This window comes from Sinocyclocheilus anshuiensis, unplaced genomic scaffold (genome assembly GCF_001515605.1).
Source record: "Sinocyclocheilus anshuiensis isolate Anshui unplaced genomic scaffold, SAMN03320099.WGS_v1.1 scaffold579, whole genome shotgun sequence".
NCBI lineage: Eukaryota > Metazoa > Chordata > Actinopteri > Cypriniformes > Cyprinidae > Sinocyclocheilus > Sinocyclocheilus anshuiensis.
Window position 1 is genome coordinate 3,825,367 of NW_015551075.1, and position 15,771 is coordinate 3,841,137.

The 15,771-nt window shown below is 36.6% G+C and overlaps 1 protein-coding gene across 2 annotated transcripts in view; it reads left to right on the forward strand.

Moving 5' to 3' along the window:
* The window catches only part of LOC107662308 (metallophosphoesterase MPPED2-like), a 35,444-nt gene extending 23,533 nt beyond the window's left edge, over positions 1-11,911 (forward strand). Inside the window, exons 2-5 of one of the 2 annotated variants that reach the window (XR_001631204.1) lie at positions 7,865-7,980; positions 8,874-8,987; positions 10,711-10,979; positions 11,138-11,911. Coding sequence is in view for 1 of the 2 variants with exons in the window: in XM_016452294.1 (XP_016307780.1) it covers positions 7,865-7,980; positions 8,874-8,987; positions 10,711-10,829 (349 nt within the window). In the remaining variant the exon portion in view is untranslated. Of the gene's footprint in view, positions 1-7,864; positions 7,981-8,873; positions 8,988-10,710 lie in introns of both variants that reach the window. The other variant, XM_016452294.1, reaches the window with a different exon arrangement.
* The last annotated feature ends 3,860 nt before the right edge of the window (positions 11,912-15,771 follow it).

A 15,771-nucleotide genomic window follows, 5' to 3' on the forward strand; every position in this document is an offset into this window, starting at 1 on the left:
ATTTATATAAGTTTTTATAAATGTTAATTTTCAGTATATGGTTTATTTATATTACCTTATTTATATATAACGTTGTTATAAACAACAAAATATAATTTAACATATATAAACCATAAATAAAAAATGAAATCTTACAAGTCTTAATGAAATATTTTTAGATCTTAAAGTAACAATATAAAATGTAAAATTATGTATAAATATATATTTTTTTAATTTACTTTAAGCTTTATATAGTATTATTTTTTATTATTTTCATTGTCACCTTTTGTCTTTTATATTTATATTTATACAATAATTTTAATATGATTATTTAACATTTTATTTAAAGTGGTTTTAATTATTGAAATTTAGCTTGTCACTTATAGCTTTAAAGCAAACAATTGTATCTAAAAATTTAAAATCTGGTTTATTTTATTTTATTTTCCATATTTAAATTAAGTACCATTTTTGTTTATATACATTTTTTTCTATCATATTTAGACATTGTTTTTTATAGACCCCTAGGGTGTAATATCAGAAGTGCTGTTTTAATTTCATTGTTAACAAACTAGTCATTTAATTTTGGGAGGATTTATGTTTAGAGTTTATTATTTAGTGTCCTGCTCTCTCCCTGAGGACCGCACCATCTTAGTGGCCCACGGTTAAGCATCTATCCCTCTTCACTCCTGTTGTCCTCCAGGACCCCTATAAACTCTGTTGTTCCCTCGCCCTCTGCCCGCATCCATCCGTTACAGTCCAACACAAGTCATTATCAGCGTCCCAAACAGAGACAAACCCCCCTATTACCGCCCCATGTCTCCTCCCCAAAGTTAACGTGTGAGTGGCCTTGGGCCGAGAGGTCATTTATCAGGGGTCGGCGCATTGGGTATCATTACAGCGGGATTCTGGGTGCTTGATAAACTGGAGATGAGCGCTTTGAAACAGGGCATTACACGTATGTGGGGACAGATAAATATACTGTCCTGTGGCGGTTGGGTCGGCCCCCCTCGGGAAAAATAAAACCCCTATTAACATCCAACCCTTCATTGCGTTTGACAGGCGAATCAATTAGGCAGCTGTTTAGGTGACCTGTGTGCTGCAGTGACAGTGAGGTGAGGGAGCAGATGAATGGAGCGGTCACTGGAACTCTCTCTGGGGACTGCAGTGTGCTGCTCTGTGCTGGATCACTGTCACATGATGAGCCATCTTTCACTTCCTCACACTTCCTGCAGCTCTTAGTGCTTTCACGTTTTTCTTTTCCTTCCTTCCCTACTTCCTTCCTTTCTTCCCATTTCCTCTTCCTCTTTTTCCTCTGCTTCTACATTGATGCCGTACCTCCTTCTACGATTTTTGTTCCCTCCTTCGTTCCTTCCTTCCTTCTTTCCTTCCTCTTTCTTTTCTTCCTCTTTTCTGTTATTTCTTCCTTCCTTAGTTTTGGTTTTCTATCCTATGTTCATCCTTTCTTCCTCTCCTTACTCTTCTTTTCTTCAATTTTTTTTCTTTCTTAATTGATTGCTCCAGTATCTTGGCTCTTTCTTTCTTTCTTTCTTTCTTTCTTTCTTTCTTTCTTTCTTTCTTTCTTTCTTTCTTTCTTTCTTTCTTTCTTTCTTTCTTTCTTTCTTTCTTTCTTTCTTTCTTTCTTTCTTTCTTTCTTTCTTTCTTTCTTTCTTTCTTTCTTTCTTTCTTTCTTTCTTTCTTTCTTTCTTTCTTTCTTTCTTTCTTTCTTTCTTTCTCTTTTTCTCGTTCCTTTCTACTGTCCTTCCTCTCTTTCTATCTTCCTTCTTTTTGTTTTTCTTTCTTCTTCCTTTATTTTTTGTTCCTTCCTTCATTCCTGTTCCTGCCGCCTTTTTCCACCTTCTCTTCATTTTTCTTCCTTCCTTCCTTCCTTGTTGTCTTGTTCTTATTCTCTCATTCATTTCTCTCTTCCTTCCTTGTTTTTCCTCTTTCCTTTTTTCCCTTTCCTTTCCTCATTTTCTCCCTTTCTTGTCCTCTTTTCATCCTTTCTTTCTCATCTTCCTTTTGTTTTCTTTCTTTCGCACCTTTCCTGTCACCTTTTGTCTTCCTTATTTCCTTCCTTCCTTTGTCCCTTACTTTTTCTTTATTTTCTTCTTTCTCTTGCTCCTTCTATCCCTCATTACTTTCTGCTTTCCTTTCTCTCTTCCATCTTTTTTTCCTCCTTGTTCATTCTTCCTCCTCCCTTCTTCTGTTGTTTTTCTCTTCCTCTTTTTTTCCTTCCTTCCTTCATTCCTGTTCCTGCCACCTTTTCCACATTCTCTTCACTTTCTTTTCTCTGTCATTCTTGCTTTTTCCCTTTCTTTCTTTTTCCCTTTCTTCCTACTTTCATTCCATCATTAATCTCCCTCTTCTTCTCTCATTCATTTCTTCCTTGCTTCCTTCTTGCTTTAGTTTTCTCTTCCCTTTTGGTTTCTACCCATTATTTCTTTCCTTTAGTCTACCTCCAGTAGTTCATCTCATTCTCTCTTTCGCACACATTCCTCTTCTTTCTCCCCTGTCCAACACTACCACTGTTCCCTTTCTGAAGCTCTTCCATTGTTTGTCATCTAAAGCAGATTAATGGTGTCTCAGATGTATATCACATTTAGGTTTCTGATCTTATTGCAACGCTCCACACGGCCGAACAAAAGCCACGTGAACCTGCGTGCATCGTGTGAATACACGCTCCCACATTCATCTCCAGACCTATTGAACATAGATTCTCTGAACAACATCAGATTCTCTTACCAGAGGAAGGCAGATTTCACCCCTGACCTGAACTCTACCCTTGCATAATGTGCTATAATCCATAACACGAACGACGCGCCCTGCACACTCTCAAACACGAGAATCAAAGCATTATCAAAGCATTTAATTCATGGATGCACTGAGGGGAAAGACTCTTTTCCCATTCTGGCGGCAGTTTCTTAGGCCACGGCTGGGTCAGGCCGCAAACCCTGGTGGACTTTTTAATAGTGTATCCGGTTCAAGCGCGGAGCTCGTGCTGAGTGTGGGTGGAGTGTTTGTGTTCATAAGCTGTATGGACTTACCTTTGTAATGGTGGAGGAGGTAAACATTCAGGAAGACTGTGATTTTGCTCCGTGGTGCTGTGGCGTGGGTCAGAGGAGTGCTGTGTATTGAGAGTTTAATGTTATCTCGCTCCCCCTCTCTCTCTCTGTTTGTTTTGTCCGTTATATTCGCAGGCCTCTGACCTTTGCATTGCTCAGTGTGTAATGTCCTGCTGCCTGACAGCTGGAGCTAGTAATACTCCATCCGTTCCTCACACATGAACAGAGAGCAGTATATGAGGAGACAGAGAGGCTGTGTGTGATCGAACTCACTGGAGTTGACAGAACGCCATCTGAGGACAAACAATGATCAAATATGGTGCATTAAATGACCTTCTTATAGTGCAGGGGTTCTCAACTCTGGTCCTCGAAGTCCACTTTCCTGCAGAATTTACCTCCAACCTTGGTCAAACTCACCTGCCAGTAACTTTCTCATAACAGTGAAGGTCTTGATTAGCTTGTTCAGGTGTGTTTGACTAGGGTTGGAGCAAAACTCAGCAGGAAAGCGGACCTCGAGGGCCTGAGTTGAGAACCCCTGCTATAGTGTATTGATGCCAAATTGCTAATATTTATATTTTGAATTTTGGTTAATTTTTGAAGAACATTGTCAATTTCAGTAAGACTGGAAGTTGTTCATACTGACAGTATTCACTTCTGTAAGCTATTGTGTAAAGTCAAGTCAAGTCAAGTCACCTTTATTTATATAGCGCTTTTAACAATACAGATTGTGTCAAAGCAACTGAACAGCCAGGGCAGTTCGAGAGTCACACTCGTTTCAATAATTTGTAGTCAGTCTCAAACAATGACTGTGTAAATGTAGCCTATATCGTAAGTAATATCACACGCTACAGGACAATTAGCGTAAATGTAATTATACATTGAAGTTGGCACATAAATTAATTTTTGCACTACAAAATCATTTTATTGTATGCTAATGAATTCTTCATTGAACCCTGTACTGAAAATTAAAACTTTAAAAGTTTTAAATTATTATTAATGTGTCATAGTACTAATAATTATTCTGTAGAAACTAGGAAATAGGACTGTGCAGGTACAATCATTTATTCAATATTTGCTATTCTTTTCCTGACCATAATGTACGGATACTTTAGATTTTTGTATTGATTTTTTTTTTATTATTATTTTTATCAATTAAATTATTTTTTTTATCAGTATTCCAAATTTTGTAGCGAGACCTGCTTGATCTTAAAGCTATCATTTTAATATTACATTTAAAGATAAACAAAGCTCTTAAAAGAACAACAATTATTATTATTATTATTATTAAGAGCTTTAAAATAATAATCATTATGTATTTATTTTTTTATTATTTTAATTAATTAAATTAATAAATTTGTATAAATGTTCAAAATTTTGTAGTAAGACCTATATTATATTATTATATTAAGTATAGAATATTGTATTAATTTTTATTTTTTTATATATTTTAATTATAAAGCTCTTAAAATAATCATTACATATATATATATATATATATATATAAACAAATAGATGTGATAAAAGAAGAGTGTGACATAAATACTTGTTTGAATTTTATTCTATTTAATCCTGAACACATAATTTTACATCATAGTGATATGAAACTTTTCATAGTTGAAACTTCTATCAATATAACATTTTTTTTCTTTCTTTCTTTCTTTGATGTACTGACATTATTAGATCTGGAATTGATTTTCAAGTTCAAAACTTCAGGATATTTTGAGCACAGTGAGGTAAAAACAATCATCCCCATTAGTACACCTTCATCTGCATGCGTCAAAACTGTGCACAAGTTTTTTCTGACATTGTGCAGATGGTGGACCAGTGAGAGTACTATCTAATCTGGTGCGTCGGTGTAGCCGGATCACATCCCGTCCTCAGATCTCCCCTTCAAAACAAACACACACACACACCTCTGTACAGTATAATAAGACCTATGTGCTTGGGTCCACTGAGGAAACAAGCTTTCTTTTATATGACGGGGATGTCATTAATCTTTATGGAGGTTAACAAATGCACTCACATGGACGGTGTATTTCATTCACGGACACTAACAATGGGGCCATTGTGCAGTCTGATCTTCCAGCATCCGTACCTGAACATTCCTACCATATACTGCGCAGTATGAATGAACATTGTGTTTTTTGGACAATATATTTATTTGAGAAGATTATTTGAAATATGTTCAGGTCATGAGATATAGGTTAGATTTATGCTAAACTATCTTTGTTCCTCACTGTGCTCTCATCCTTTTTCACGTTTTTAAAGGACAATATTGCGGGATTTTTTTTCACGAAAGCTCCATTTTGTGTGGCGTCTATGACAAATTGCTGCCGTTGCGCAGAATGGCCTGGTTCACTATGAGTTATGTCAAGTCAGAGCTGTTTAAGAGTTTTACTTCCCCCAAGACACATTTCTGCTTATTCTCACCACAGGGATGTAACGCAATACAGCCTTGTCAGCTTAACATACTCATTTTCCTACACATTTCTTGACAATTTTGTATAAATCTGTTCACCTTCTTGCAGAGTTGGGTTCCTTGTTAAAGAAACAACACCTTAAGACCTCTGTAAAATCTCTATTTTTACTCATCTGATTTTTTCTTCCTGTAGATTGAGATTGAACGACTGCAGGTTTTATATGTGTCAGGTCTCCCCTCCAACCCAACCGCTGTTCAATAATCATTCGTGGCTGTCGCTGTGGCGGCCTCTGACTGTATCAAACCTTATTGATGTTTCGGAGCCCTGATTTCCCCCCCTGGTCAAATTCAATACAAAAAAAACGCTGCAGCGAAATAAGTCAAAAATAGCACCTACAACCTTCCTGCCTCTCTCTCTCTCTTTCTGTGTCACTCTATGCTTATGAAAAATTTTGAATGAACAAATTTACAGCATGTGTCATGGGGAAATATGATTTCTATTAATAAAAAAACTAATATATATAATATATTTTCATTGACAATAGACAGACAGACAGACAGACAGACAGATAGATAGATAGATAGATAGATAGATAGAGCCATAATAATAAGCCAAAATTTACCTCAGAAGAAGAACGCGATGCGACGCGCGGCTTGATCCAGCGGAGGAGATCATTCTGATAAATAATTTATTCTTACTTATGTTAGTGTTATTGTGACATAAACTTGTAAGCATTTTACTAGTTGGACTTTTCCCAAACTATAATGCCAGATTAAAATATGTGAAATCGAGTGCAACATTTTGAAATATGAAATAAACCTTTTTATCAGGGGTCCCCTGGTTTTTCAATAAAACCTTAATACTTAAAATGAAGTTTCGATTGCTGTATTAAAGTTATACCTGCTTATGTCACATCATATTTTATTTTTATGCGTTTTTACAGCATTGCTCATTATAACGAATCACACACGATTCTGTTGAGCTTAGGAATGCAGTAGCCAATCAGAGGAATTCAGAGTAGTCATCGCTGAAAAGTTTTGTTCAGACTGAAACTCGCAAATTCCCTCATCTTAAGCAACAAAGTGCAGATGTACGTACGATGTAAGTTAGAGATTCATTTATCATACCGTGTATGGACAGCTTCATTGATTATAAGAGGAGTTATGAGTGCTAGTTAGACTGAATGCTCTAGCTAGACTGAACTGAACACTAGCTAGACTGAATGCTCATTTAGAGTGTGTTCTTTCACTGCATGATTCAGTATAATAAAATGCATTTAGAATGCTCCCAAAATTCAAGATATGGGGGCAGAAAATGTATATATTTATATCATTTCATATAGTTGATCAATATCACACGAAGAGTGCCATTTTTTTCGCAAAAATCACAAATGTGGTATTGATTTTATACAACAGTTCAATAAACAAGAAGTTAATATAAAGAGACTTACGTTTTAGACACCATAAAACCATGTTCTATTTCCCCAACAAAAATGGTTCCAAACAAAGCCACAGCCCTGTTTTGCGTTTAGGGGGACCCCCCAAGAGCTTTGCCACAATTCGAACACTGTGCGTTATACCCAACTCTGATTATAATATATTTTCTTTGAACATATAAATATTTTTAATTTATATAAATACGATTTATTTTCAGTAAAATATTTCTCACATTGCTCCACGTTTTTTCTATCACATGTGAATAACATGACTACTATTACAGTACCTGCACAAATATATCTATTATGGTTAAAAAAAAAAACCTACAGCACGATCTCCATCAGTTTACCTATATCCATCATCATACTGCCAGCCCAAATATGTAGCGCTATTGGGCTTTGCTAAAAGCTTTTCATCACGAAACGTGTCCTGCGCTGTCTGTAATTTTCTATAAAGAGTGCTCGACTTCCTTTTCTGGTGATTTCCACAGACAGTGATTTGTGTTTTTCACCAGACCTGGGACAAATGGACGCTCAATTTATCATCACTATCAGACCCTCAGCTTGACACAAACATATAGATGTATAAATACGCACACATACAAGCACGCGCTCATTTTTCACATTATTTCATTTGGGCATCGTACCTACATTAACCCCGTGGCTTTATTTGAGCTATCAATCCATAGCAGTCATGGGAGAGGGGGCTGTTTGCTCTCTGAAGCTGCATCTCCCAGAGCATTTGCATTTATTATGGCAGCCTGCAGTGAAGCCCTTCTCATTTCACACTTTGAAGCCTCCTCCAGAGGGATGGATGGAGGAAAGAAGATCACTTTGACAGGTTGAGATTGTTTCTCCACATCTGCTGTCAGCTGTCATTTTAAACGGCGCGTGTACGTCTCTGTCCCGCCGCATGGACGGATGCATGTGTGGTGCTTATGAATGTGTTTTTCTGTCTCTCCCCGCAGGACGCCGTGGTTTAATGGCTGGGGTTTTAACCTGCCCAGGGGACAGTCCCTGCTCGATAAGTGGAACCTCATCCCAGAGGGCATTGATATTCTCATGACCCATGGGCCTCCCCTCGGTGAGTTCAATTAACCAATCCTAATGGAGTTCCATCCAGTTATTCAAATGCTCTTGAATACATTAAATGGCTTTCGCATGAAGCCTGTTGTCATGACTGTCGAGAAATCCGTCATATGAAGTTATAGGAAAAGGAAAGAGTGAAATTTTTTACATAAAGTAATATCTATTGTCAGAGCATTTTATTAAAACTTTAACCTTAAAAACACATTTTCATTATTTGAAAAAAGCATTACCTGAAATTAAACTAAATATTAAAAAGCATATTTTATTTCAGCTAGTTTTCCAAGCAACATTTCTAATTTTTGTTTAGTTTAAGTTGCAGTACTAAAATAACTACAATTAAAACTTAATAAAAACTATATGGACATATTAAAAAAAACTAATAAAAATGACAAAATTGATATAACTTTAACTAAAATCTTTCCTTAGAGCAGGGCTATTATTGTTAATTAAAACTAAAACTAAAACCACAACCTTAAAAAAAAAAAACTTAAAATAAAATAACCATTACCTGAAATGAAATAAATTATAATTATTATTATTCGCTTAAAGTACAAAAGTAACTACAACTAAAATGTAATAAAAACATATTTAAAAGAAAACCAATAAAAAGTGACAGAACCAAAATGACTAAGAAACGAAAACAGAAAATATAAAAATAAAATCTAATTCAAAATATTAACAAAAACTATAATGCTATATCAATGATAATAAAATAACACTTTAGAGTTGTAAAATGCCTCAGAATTGTTTTCTTACAGGTTGACTTAATTTTGAAGCTTTAGGTTAAACGCGCAAATGATTGGACATGAGTCACAATGTGAGCTGTTTTTCCTCTGAGATTAGAAGCTGATTTATTGTGTGTCTGTGTGTGTTTGTGTGTGTGTGTAGGTTTTAGGGACTGGGTACCGAAGGAGCTGCAAAGAGTTGGGTGTGTTGAGCTGTTAAACACAGTTCAGAGGAGAGTCCGGCCCAAACTCCACGCCTTCGGAGGAATTCATGAAGGTGAGTAACCACAAAAACAAACTGGCACTGCTATAAAAAAATGTAAAAAGAAAGCGAAAAACCATGAGTCATCATGCACTACTGTGATTTCCATGGTTGAAGGATGTCACAATAAAGACTACAGAAAGGTGGCTAGAAATATTGAAGTGTGACTTTGATGTAACAGTTACACAGTTCACTTTTGGGTACCAGTATCCCTATATTTTTATATTTTTGAGTCGACCAGTATCCCTGTATGATAACCTAGAGCACAGCTGATGGATCTTTGAAAATGAAATCTGAAACAGGCCTAAAATATACTCTACTATTCAAAAGTTGTGATTTATGTAAATGTAATTTATTCCTGTGATGGCAAAGCTGAATTTTCAGCATCATTACTCCAGTCTTCAGTGTCACATGATCCTTCAGAAATCATTCTAATATGCTGATTTGCTGCTCAAAAACATTTCTTATTATTATCAATGTTGACAACAGTTGTGCTGCTTAATATTTTTGTGGAAACTGATACTTTTTTCAGGATTTTTTGAATAGAAAGTTAAAAAGAATCATTTGAAACCAAAATCTTTTGAGAAATAGTACTGTAGTACAGTATATTATGTTGTATCTTTGTAACAGAAATGGCTTGTTGTTTCCTTTAGAGATTCAGAGTCTCAGAACAGCATTAGCTGCATCAGCACGAACATAAACCCCATAAGCAGTCTAGGATATAAATATATATGGATATGGGTTGCATTTTAACACCAGATTTGGCTACAAGTTCAATCCGGTACTGAGGGAAGAGGAATCCGAGAGATCTGCCGTTGGGTTCAGTTTCAGACTGTTCACCAGATGTGCTGCATCCCCTCATTTCCTCCCTCCAGCTTTTGAGGCTTTTTATTATTATCATAGTTTTAATGAAACATGTTTAAGACAGAGAAGGACAAGTGCTCCACTTGAGGAAAGACCTTGCACTGTTTATTGTGTTTCCTCAATGTGTTTGTTTGTGCACACACACACAGTCAGTGGGCAAACTCATAATTCCCTTTTCTGAATATAGACGTTATTTAAAATGCTCATACTGACACGTCTTAATAATGCCCGAGCAGATCGTGATTAAAATGCAGTGGTTGCCTCTAATTTCAAATGGCTAGATATTTTTGTTTAAAGCCAGTTTGTTTCATAAAGGCCGAGGTCAGGGATCTTGGGCCTAAAAAGGTTGGTGACCACTGATTTAGTGGATTCTTTTGTCCAAAATGACTTAAAAATGAGGATGACTTATATATGACTTCCTTCTTTCAGACGAATACAATCGAAGTTATATTAAAAAATGTCCTGGCTCTTCCCAGCTTTATAATGGCAGTGAATGGGTGTTGAGATTTTGAAGCAAAATGAAGTGCCTCCATCCATCATAAAAAGTCTTCCACACGGCTCCGGGGGATTAATAAAAGCCTTCTGAAGCGAAGTGATACGTTTGTGTAAGAAAAATATCCATATTTGAACACGTGCGAGAGTTAGTATAAACTAGAGATTACAGTCTCGACCCCCATTCACTTCCATTATAAAGCTTGGAAGAGCCAGGACATTTTTTAATATAACTGATTGCATTCGTCTGAAAGAAGGAAGTCATCTACACCTAGGATGGCTTCAGGGTGAGTAAATCATGGGGTAATTTTCCTTTTTGGGTGAACTATCCCTTTAAGTTTGGCATATGAATGTTGACTCCTCCCTTTCTCATTTCCTCTAGGTTACGGCATTATGACAGACGGGTACACGACATTCATCAACGCCTCTACCTGTACAGTCAGCTTTCAACCCACCAACCCTCCCATCGTGTTCGACCTCCCGAACCCCCCAAGCTCTTGAGACGCCCGCAAGTGTCACCATATTCTCCTTTTCTCCTTACGTTTTCTAACAATACTTTGGAAAAAAAATAGTTGAATGTTTCTTTTAAAATCGCCAGTCTTTTGCTAAAAGATTCAGTGGAAGCTTCTGATGACGGACGGGGTCATGCAGGTAAATAGTACAGAAGTGGTGAACAATCTTATGAAAAGATCTGATTAAATCTGTAAGATAATAAGCTTTGTGAATTTGTAAAATTGTCTCTTTTTTTGTCAATATTCAAAGTATGTTGGTATGGGATGCCATTGTTCATTTTGTATATTCTTTTTCAGGATAATTAAGCTTTCTTTTAGCTGACAGGGATAATGCCTTAAACTAGCTTTAAGTTCTGGAGCCCCTTCTTTCTGCTAGCGAAGAGAAAGCGCCATATTTATTGTTTTTATTCAAAACTAAGGTGATTTCTCTCTTTTTTTGCATTTGAAGAACACTTTTTTACAAGCGCAGGGAAGACATGGATGCATTTGAACTCATGTATATTCTGGAGCGCCTCATTCTGCATAGAAATTGGAAAATGTCTTAAAATATGAGTATATCTATATGTATGTGTGTAAGCTGTAAAATCTCTAAGTAAAATTGTGTTTGTTCTAAGCCTCTTGAAGAATATAATTTTGCCTGTAAGTGATGACTTAAAGTGCGTGAAGCGCACACATGCTCTTTTCTGTTTTCATGAAATGTTCCTCTGAAGCTCATTTCAGTGTTGCCTACTTTACGGCGTATTGTTCCATACAATAAACGAGTACTCGATTTGAAATTATTTTAATGTACAATCTCAAAGGTTGTTTTTTTTTTTTCTTTGAACCTGCCAAAACCAGGTTTAGTTGTCCTTTGATATCTTGCGTATGATAGTTTTTGTTTCTCTTTTTTTGTAATTTTGCACTGTGTAAATGCAGTCTTGCTAGCACAAAAAAAAAATGTTGCCAGTAGTTTTCAACTCTTGCCATTGTAAATGCCTCTCAGCTTTTCTTTCAGTTACAGTCTCATTCCTGAGAAAGTTTAGATACGTTTCTTCTTTTTTTTTTTTCTTCAGGTTTCATTGTGATATATTTAGCTGCCTTTATATGCAAATAAAATTGCAAGATTTTTACTTCTAAACATTTTGTTTGGTTCATTGTGAGCTCAAGTCAAGCTTTGCACAGTCAAAGTCCGCAGGTTAGATTTTTGTGACTTTTACTTGAAATCAAACTAGATATCCACAAGTAGAAATGTATATTTATTAGAGCCCGACCGATATGGGTTTTTTTGGGGGGCCGATACCAATACCGATATTAGGGAGTAAAAAAGGCCGATATTCCACTTCACAGGGCACTACAGGACCTCCTTACTGAAGTGAAAGTGTTGGCTGGTGTCACTATCTCGCGAACGCGCCGGGGGATCTCCACCAAATTCGGGGGATCCCTTCAGCTCGAGGAGCCCTCTCGAACGCCACCCTCCCTCCGAGCGTCGGTAGCCCTCCGGGATCGCTAGATCGGACGGCGACGGACCACGAATTTAACCACCCTTAACTCCCGAACCCCGGGGGCTATCGACGCGGGCGTGGTCTCATTCGAAAGAGGGCCTCGAGACGTACACTTGATTCACGTTCGAGAGGGTTCCTCGAGCTGAAGGGATCCCCTGAATTTGGTGTGGATTCGCCAGAGATATGGCCGTTCAACGTTTCAATGGTTTTCCATAGACTTAAACTTTAAAGCATTTCATCCAGGTCGTCAGTAGCAAACAATGGAGCACGCTCTGCTGGACAAACGAAGTAATTACACCATTTCAAGCATTTTATCTGCGTTATATATTCTCTAAAAAAATAAAAATTCATATCAGCGGCATATTCGCCGACACCGATATATCGGTCGGGCTCTAATATTTATTATTAGTAGTTGTAGTAGTATTATATTTATATATATATTTTTTATATCTCCAAACCGTAATTGGTCAGACAGTCTCTTTCTGCCTCAGTGGGCAAATAAGTAGACCAGACTTTATGACAATAGTCAAATATACAGCTAAACGTTTTTTTTATTTTTTATTTTTTTATTTATTACCTAAAAGAGCCAATTTGATTAATATCTTGTAAACCATACATATTTAAATTCTGAGCTAGATTATATTTAAATATAAATGAATGCAACTGAAAGAATTTTAATGTCCCTTTAATGCATTTTGTATTTTCATCTCTTTGATTTGCCTTTTTCCTTTGTCACCTATACGAACTGCCCTCTGCATCTTTTTTCAATTGAGGTCGGTGGTTAATGTCATCTGATGTCTCCAAGATATAATTCAACCACATTCCTCAATACGAAAGCTCAAAAGATATTTTACTTCCTCCAAGCAGTCGTCTTGTAAAAAGACCTCCAGTGATCGAAAGTTTTCACACTCACAGAAACCTCATTCACATTTATCTCTTTGTAATCCAATTTGAGATACACATGAGCCAGCGGTATGCTATAAGAGAAAGAAAGCCAGCATTGCTCTGGCCTTGGAGTCAAAGTGGGATCTCTTTTCATCAATCTGAATCCCTCCAAGGCCACAAAACAGAAACACACTTTTCCACAGACTCACATTCACCCTCCCCCATCCGGCTTAGCAGCAGTCGCATCAAACGCTCCAAACCAATTAACACTTCCCCCAAACGAGAGCATGAAATATAGCCCCGGACCAGCTCGTTGGCATAATCCACATAATCATATTAGTGTAACCCTGTGAGCTGGCAGCCTGGCACTGACACTTTTGTTTTCTCAAATCCCATTTATAGAAGCACCTACACTTTCTGTGCTTTAAATGAACAATGCTAATAAACTACTTTTTACATTTGTGAGTGGTACTTTTCATGTAAAACTTGCCACCACAATGCCATACTGTTGCTATCAGATTGCAAAGGTGTTCTGAATGATTTTTAGCATTTTATGTCATGCAGTTGCTAAAGTGTTCTGAGAGGATGTTGGTATATATGGTTACTAAGACACCTACTTAAAACTATAGAATTATTGGTATATGAGATTAAAATGATCACCTCAAACATAGGTTTATAGGGCAAACATAGGGTAAATTAGCTCAAACTAGTGATGTTAACATTTTTTAGTAGTGTGATAGTAGCTTAGATGCATTCAAAAAAATGTAGCCTTTCCAGTATTTTTTTTTTCCTAACCAGCCATGATAGCGACAAGCAAAGACTACAGGTGCATCCCAAATCGTGTACTTATGCGTTATTCTATGATGTTTTGTAGTATAAATAGTGCGAGTAGTGCGTTCACACTGAGAAAAAAAATCGATGCTTTTTGTAAGAAAAATATCCATATTCAAAACGTAGTAATCACTTGAATCTAGCTTGCGCTCACTGTTTTAAACGGAAGCAATGACGTATGAGGTCATGCACTCAACTGTCGCAGCTTTAATTACGTAGCTATCAGACTGAATATGAATAACAAAATAACCTTATATAATTCATGCACTACATGGTTAAGGACATAAGTGCATAGTGTAGTGTGTCATTTGGGACGCAGCTTAGCATTACATTTTGTCAGTTGTTTGGTAATATATTGTAGAATTACTAAAGTAAAAATCTTCAAACAAACACCCTCAAATATAGTGGAGGGTAACTAGCTTAAAGTAACACTGTTAGCATTTTTCACTAGCATGACAGTACTTAGCTGCATTCAAAACAATGTAGATTTTCCAGTAACAGTGCTATATTGCTGTTTTTTGTCTAATTATATTGAACACAACTTTACACTGTGTAACCAATTGACCATGTCAATTTCAGTTTTTGTCCTAACCTGCAATGATTAGCATTACATTTTGTTGTTATGTTTATGTAGAATGCAATAGTCAGGTTCTGTTGGTAAAAATCCCATTCATTTTCTCCAAAGGAGAATTGATTGTTGACAATAACTCAAAGACAGACCTAGTGTTAGATCTGAGGTTGTTAATCAATGGTGTATGCTTTTGTTGAAACCGCCAGTTCGCATTATTTCAACATGTTTTTTTAATTATAATCATGTTTAACAGTGGAATTCCTAGTGAAAAACTACATTACCCATGATTCAGCAGAGAAATCTCCACCAATCAAAGGAAATTATATATATATAAATCAATAGTTTTTATATTTATCTGTCATTTTTATTATGTCACTAGCAAGGCTTCATGGGATTGCAGTTCTTTCCCTCATTAAAGCTCTTAAGTACACAGTCTTGTCCTTTTGTCAGATTTTCAAATACATTTTGCTTCAAATTAAAGTTTGTAATGTTGTGATTCACCTTGTACCTGGTTGGTTTGCTTCACGGCTTATCACACCTTGATGAAGACTTTAGAAAAATCCATATGGGAAAAATGAATGGCAAAAATACTTCCAGAAACAAGGCTGCTGATAAAGTGGGCTGGCACTGTGTACTCTTTTACACCGGGTAGCCACGCCCACAATAAATTCCGATTGGACTGATATACCACTCCTCATGTTAATCAAGCTGACTGCTGTTAAAGGTGTAGCTTTAAAGGGGTCATATGATGTTGCTGAAAATAACATTATTTTGTGTATTTGGTGTAATGAAATGTGTTTATGCGGTTTAAGGTTCAAAAAACACATTATTTTCCACATATTGTACATTATTGTATCTCCTCTATGCCCCGCCTTTCTGAAATGCGTCAATTTTTACAAAGCTCATCGTTCTGAAAAGCGAGGTGTGCTCTGATTGGCCAGCTATCCAGTGCGTTGTGATTGGCCGAATACCTCAAGCGTGTGACGGAAATGTTACGCCCCTTACCATATTGTGATGCCCTGTCCGGCCGGAGCGAGGAGACAAAAACATTAAAACCCATTATAAACGAGGCATTTGTTGCATCCAGTGGGGACATAATTACGGATTATAATGACTTATACTGTCTTTTTACGCATAGCGTTGCATTGCGCCGCGTAAACCTA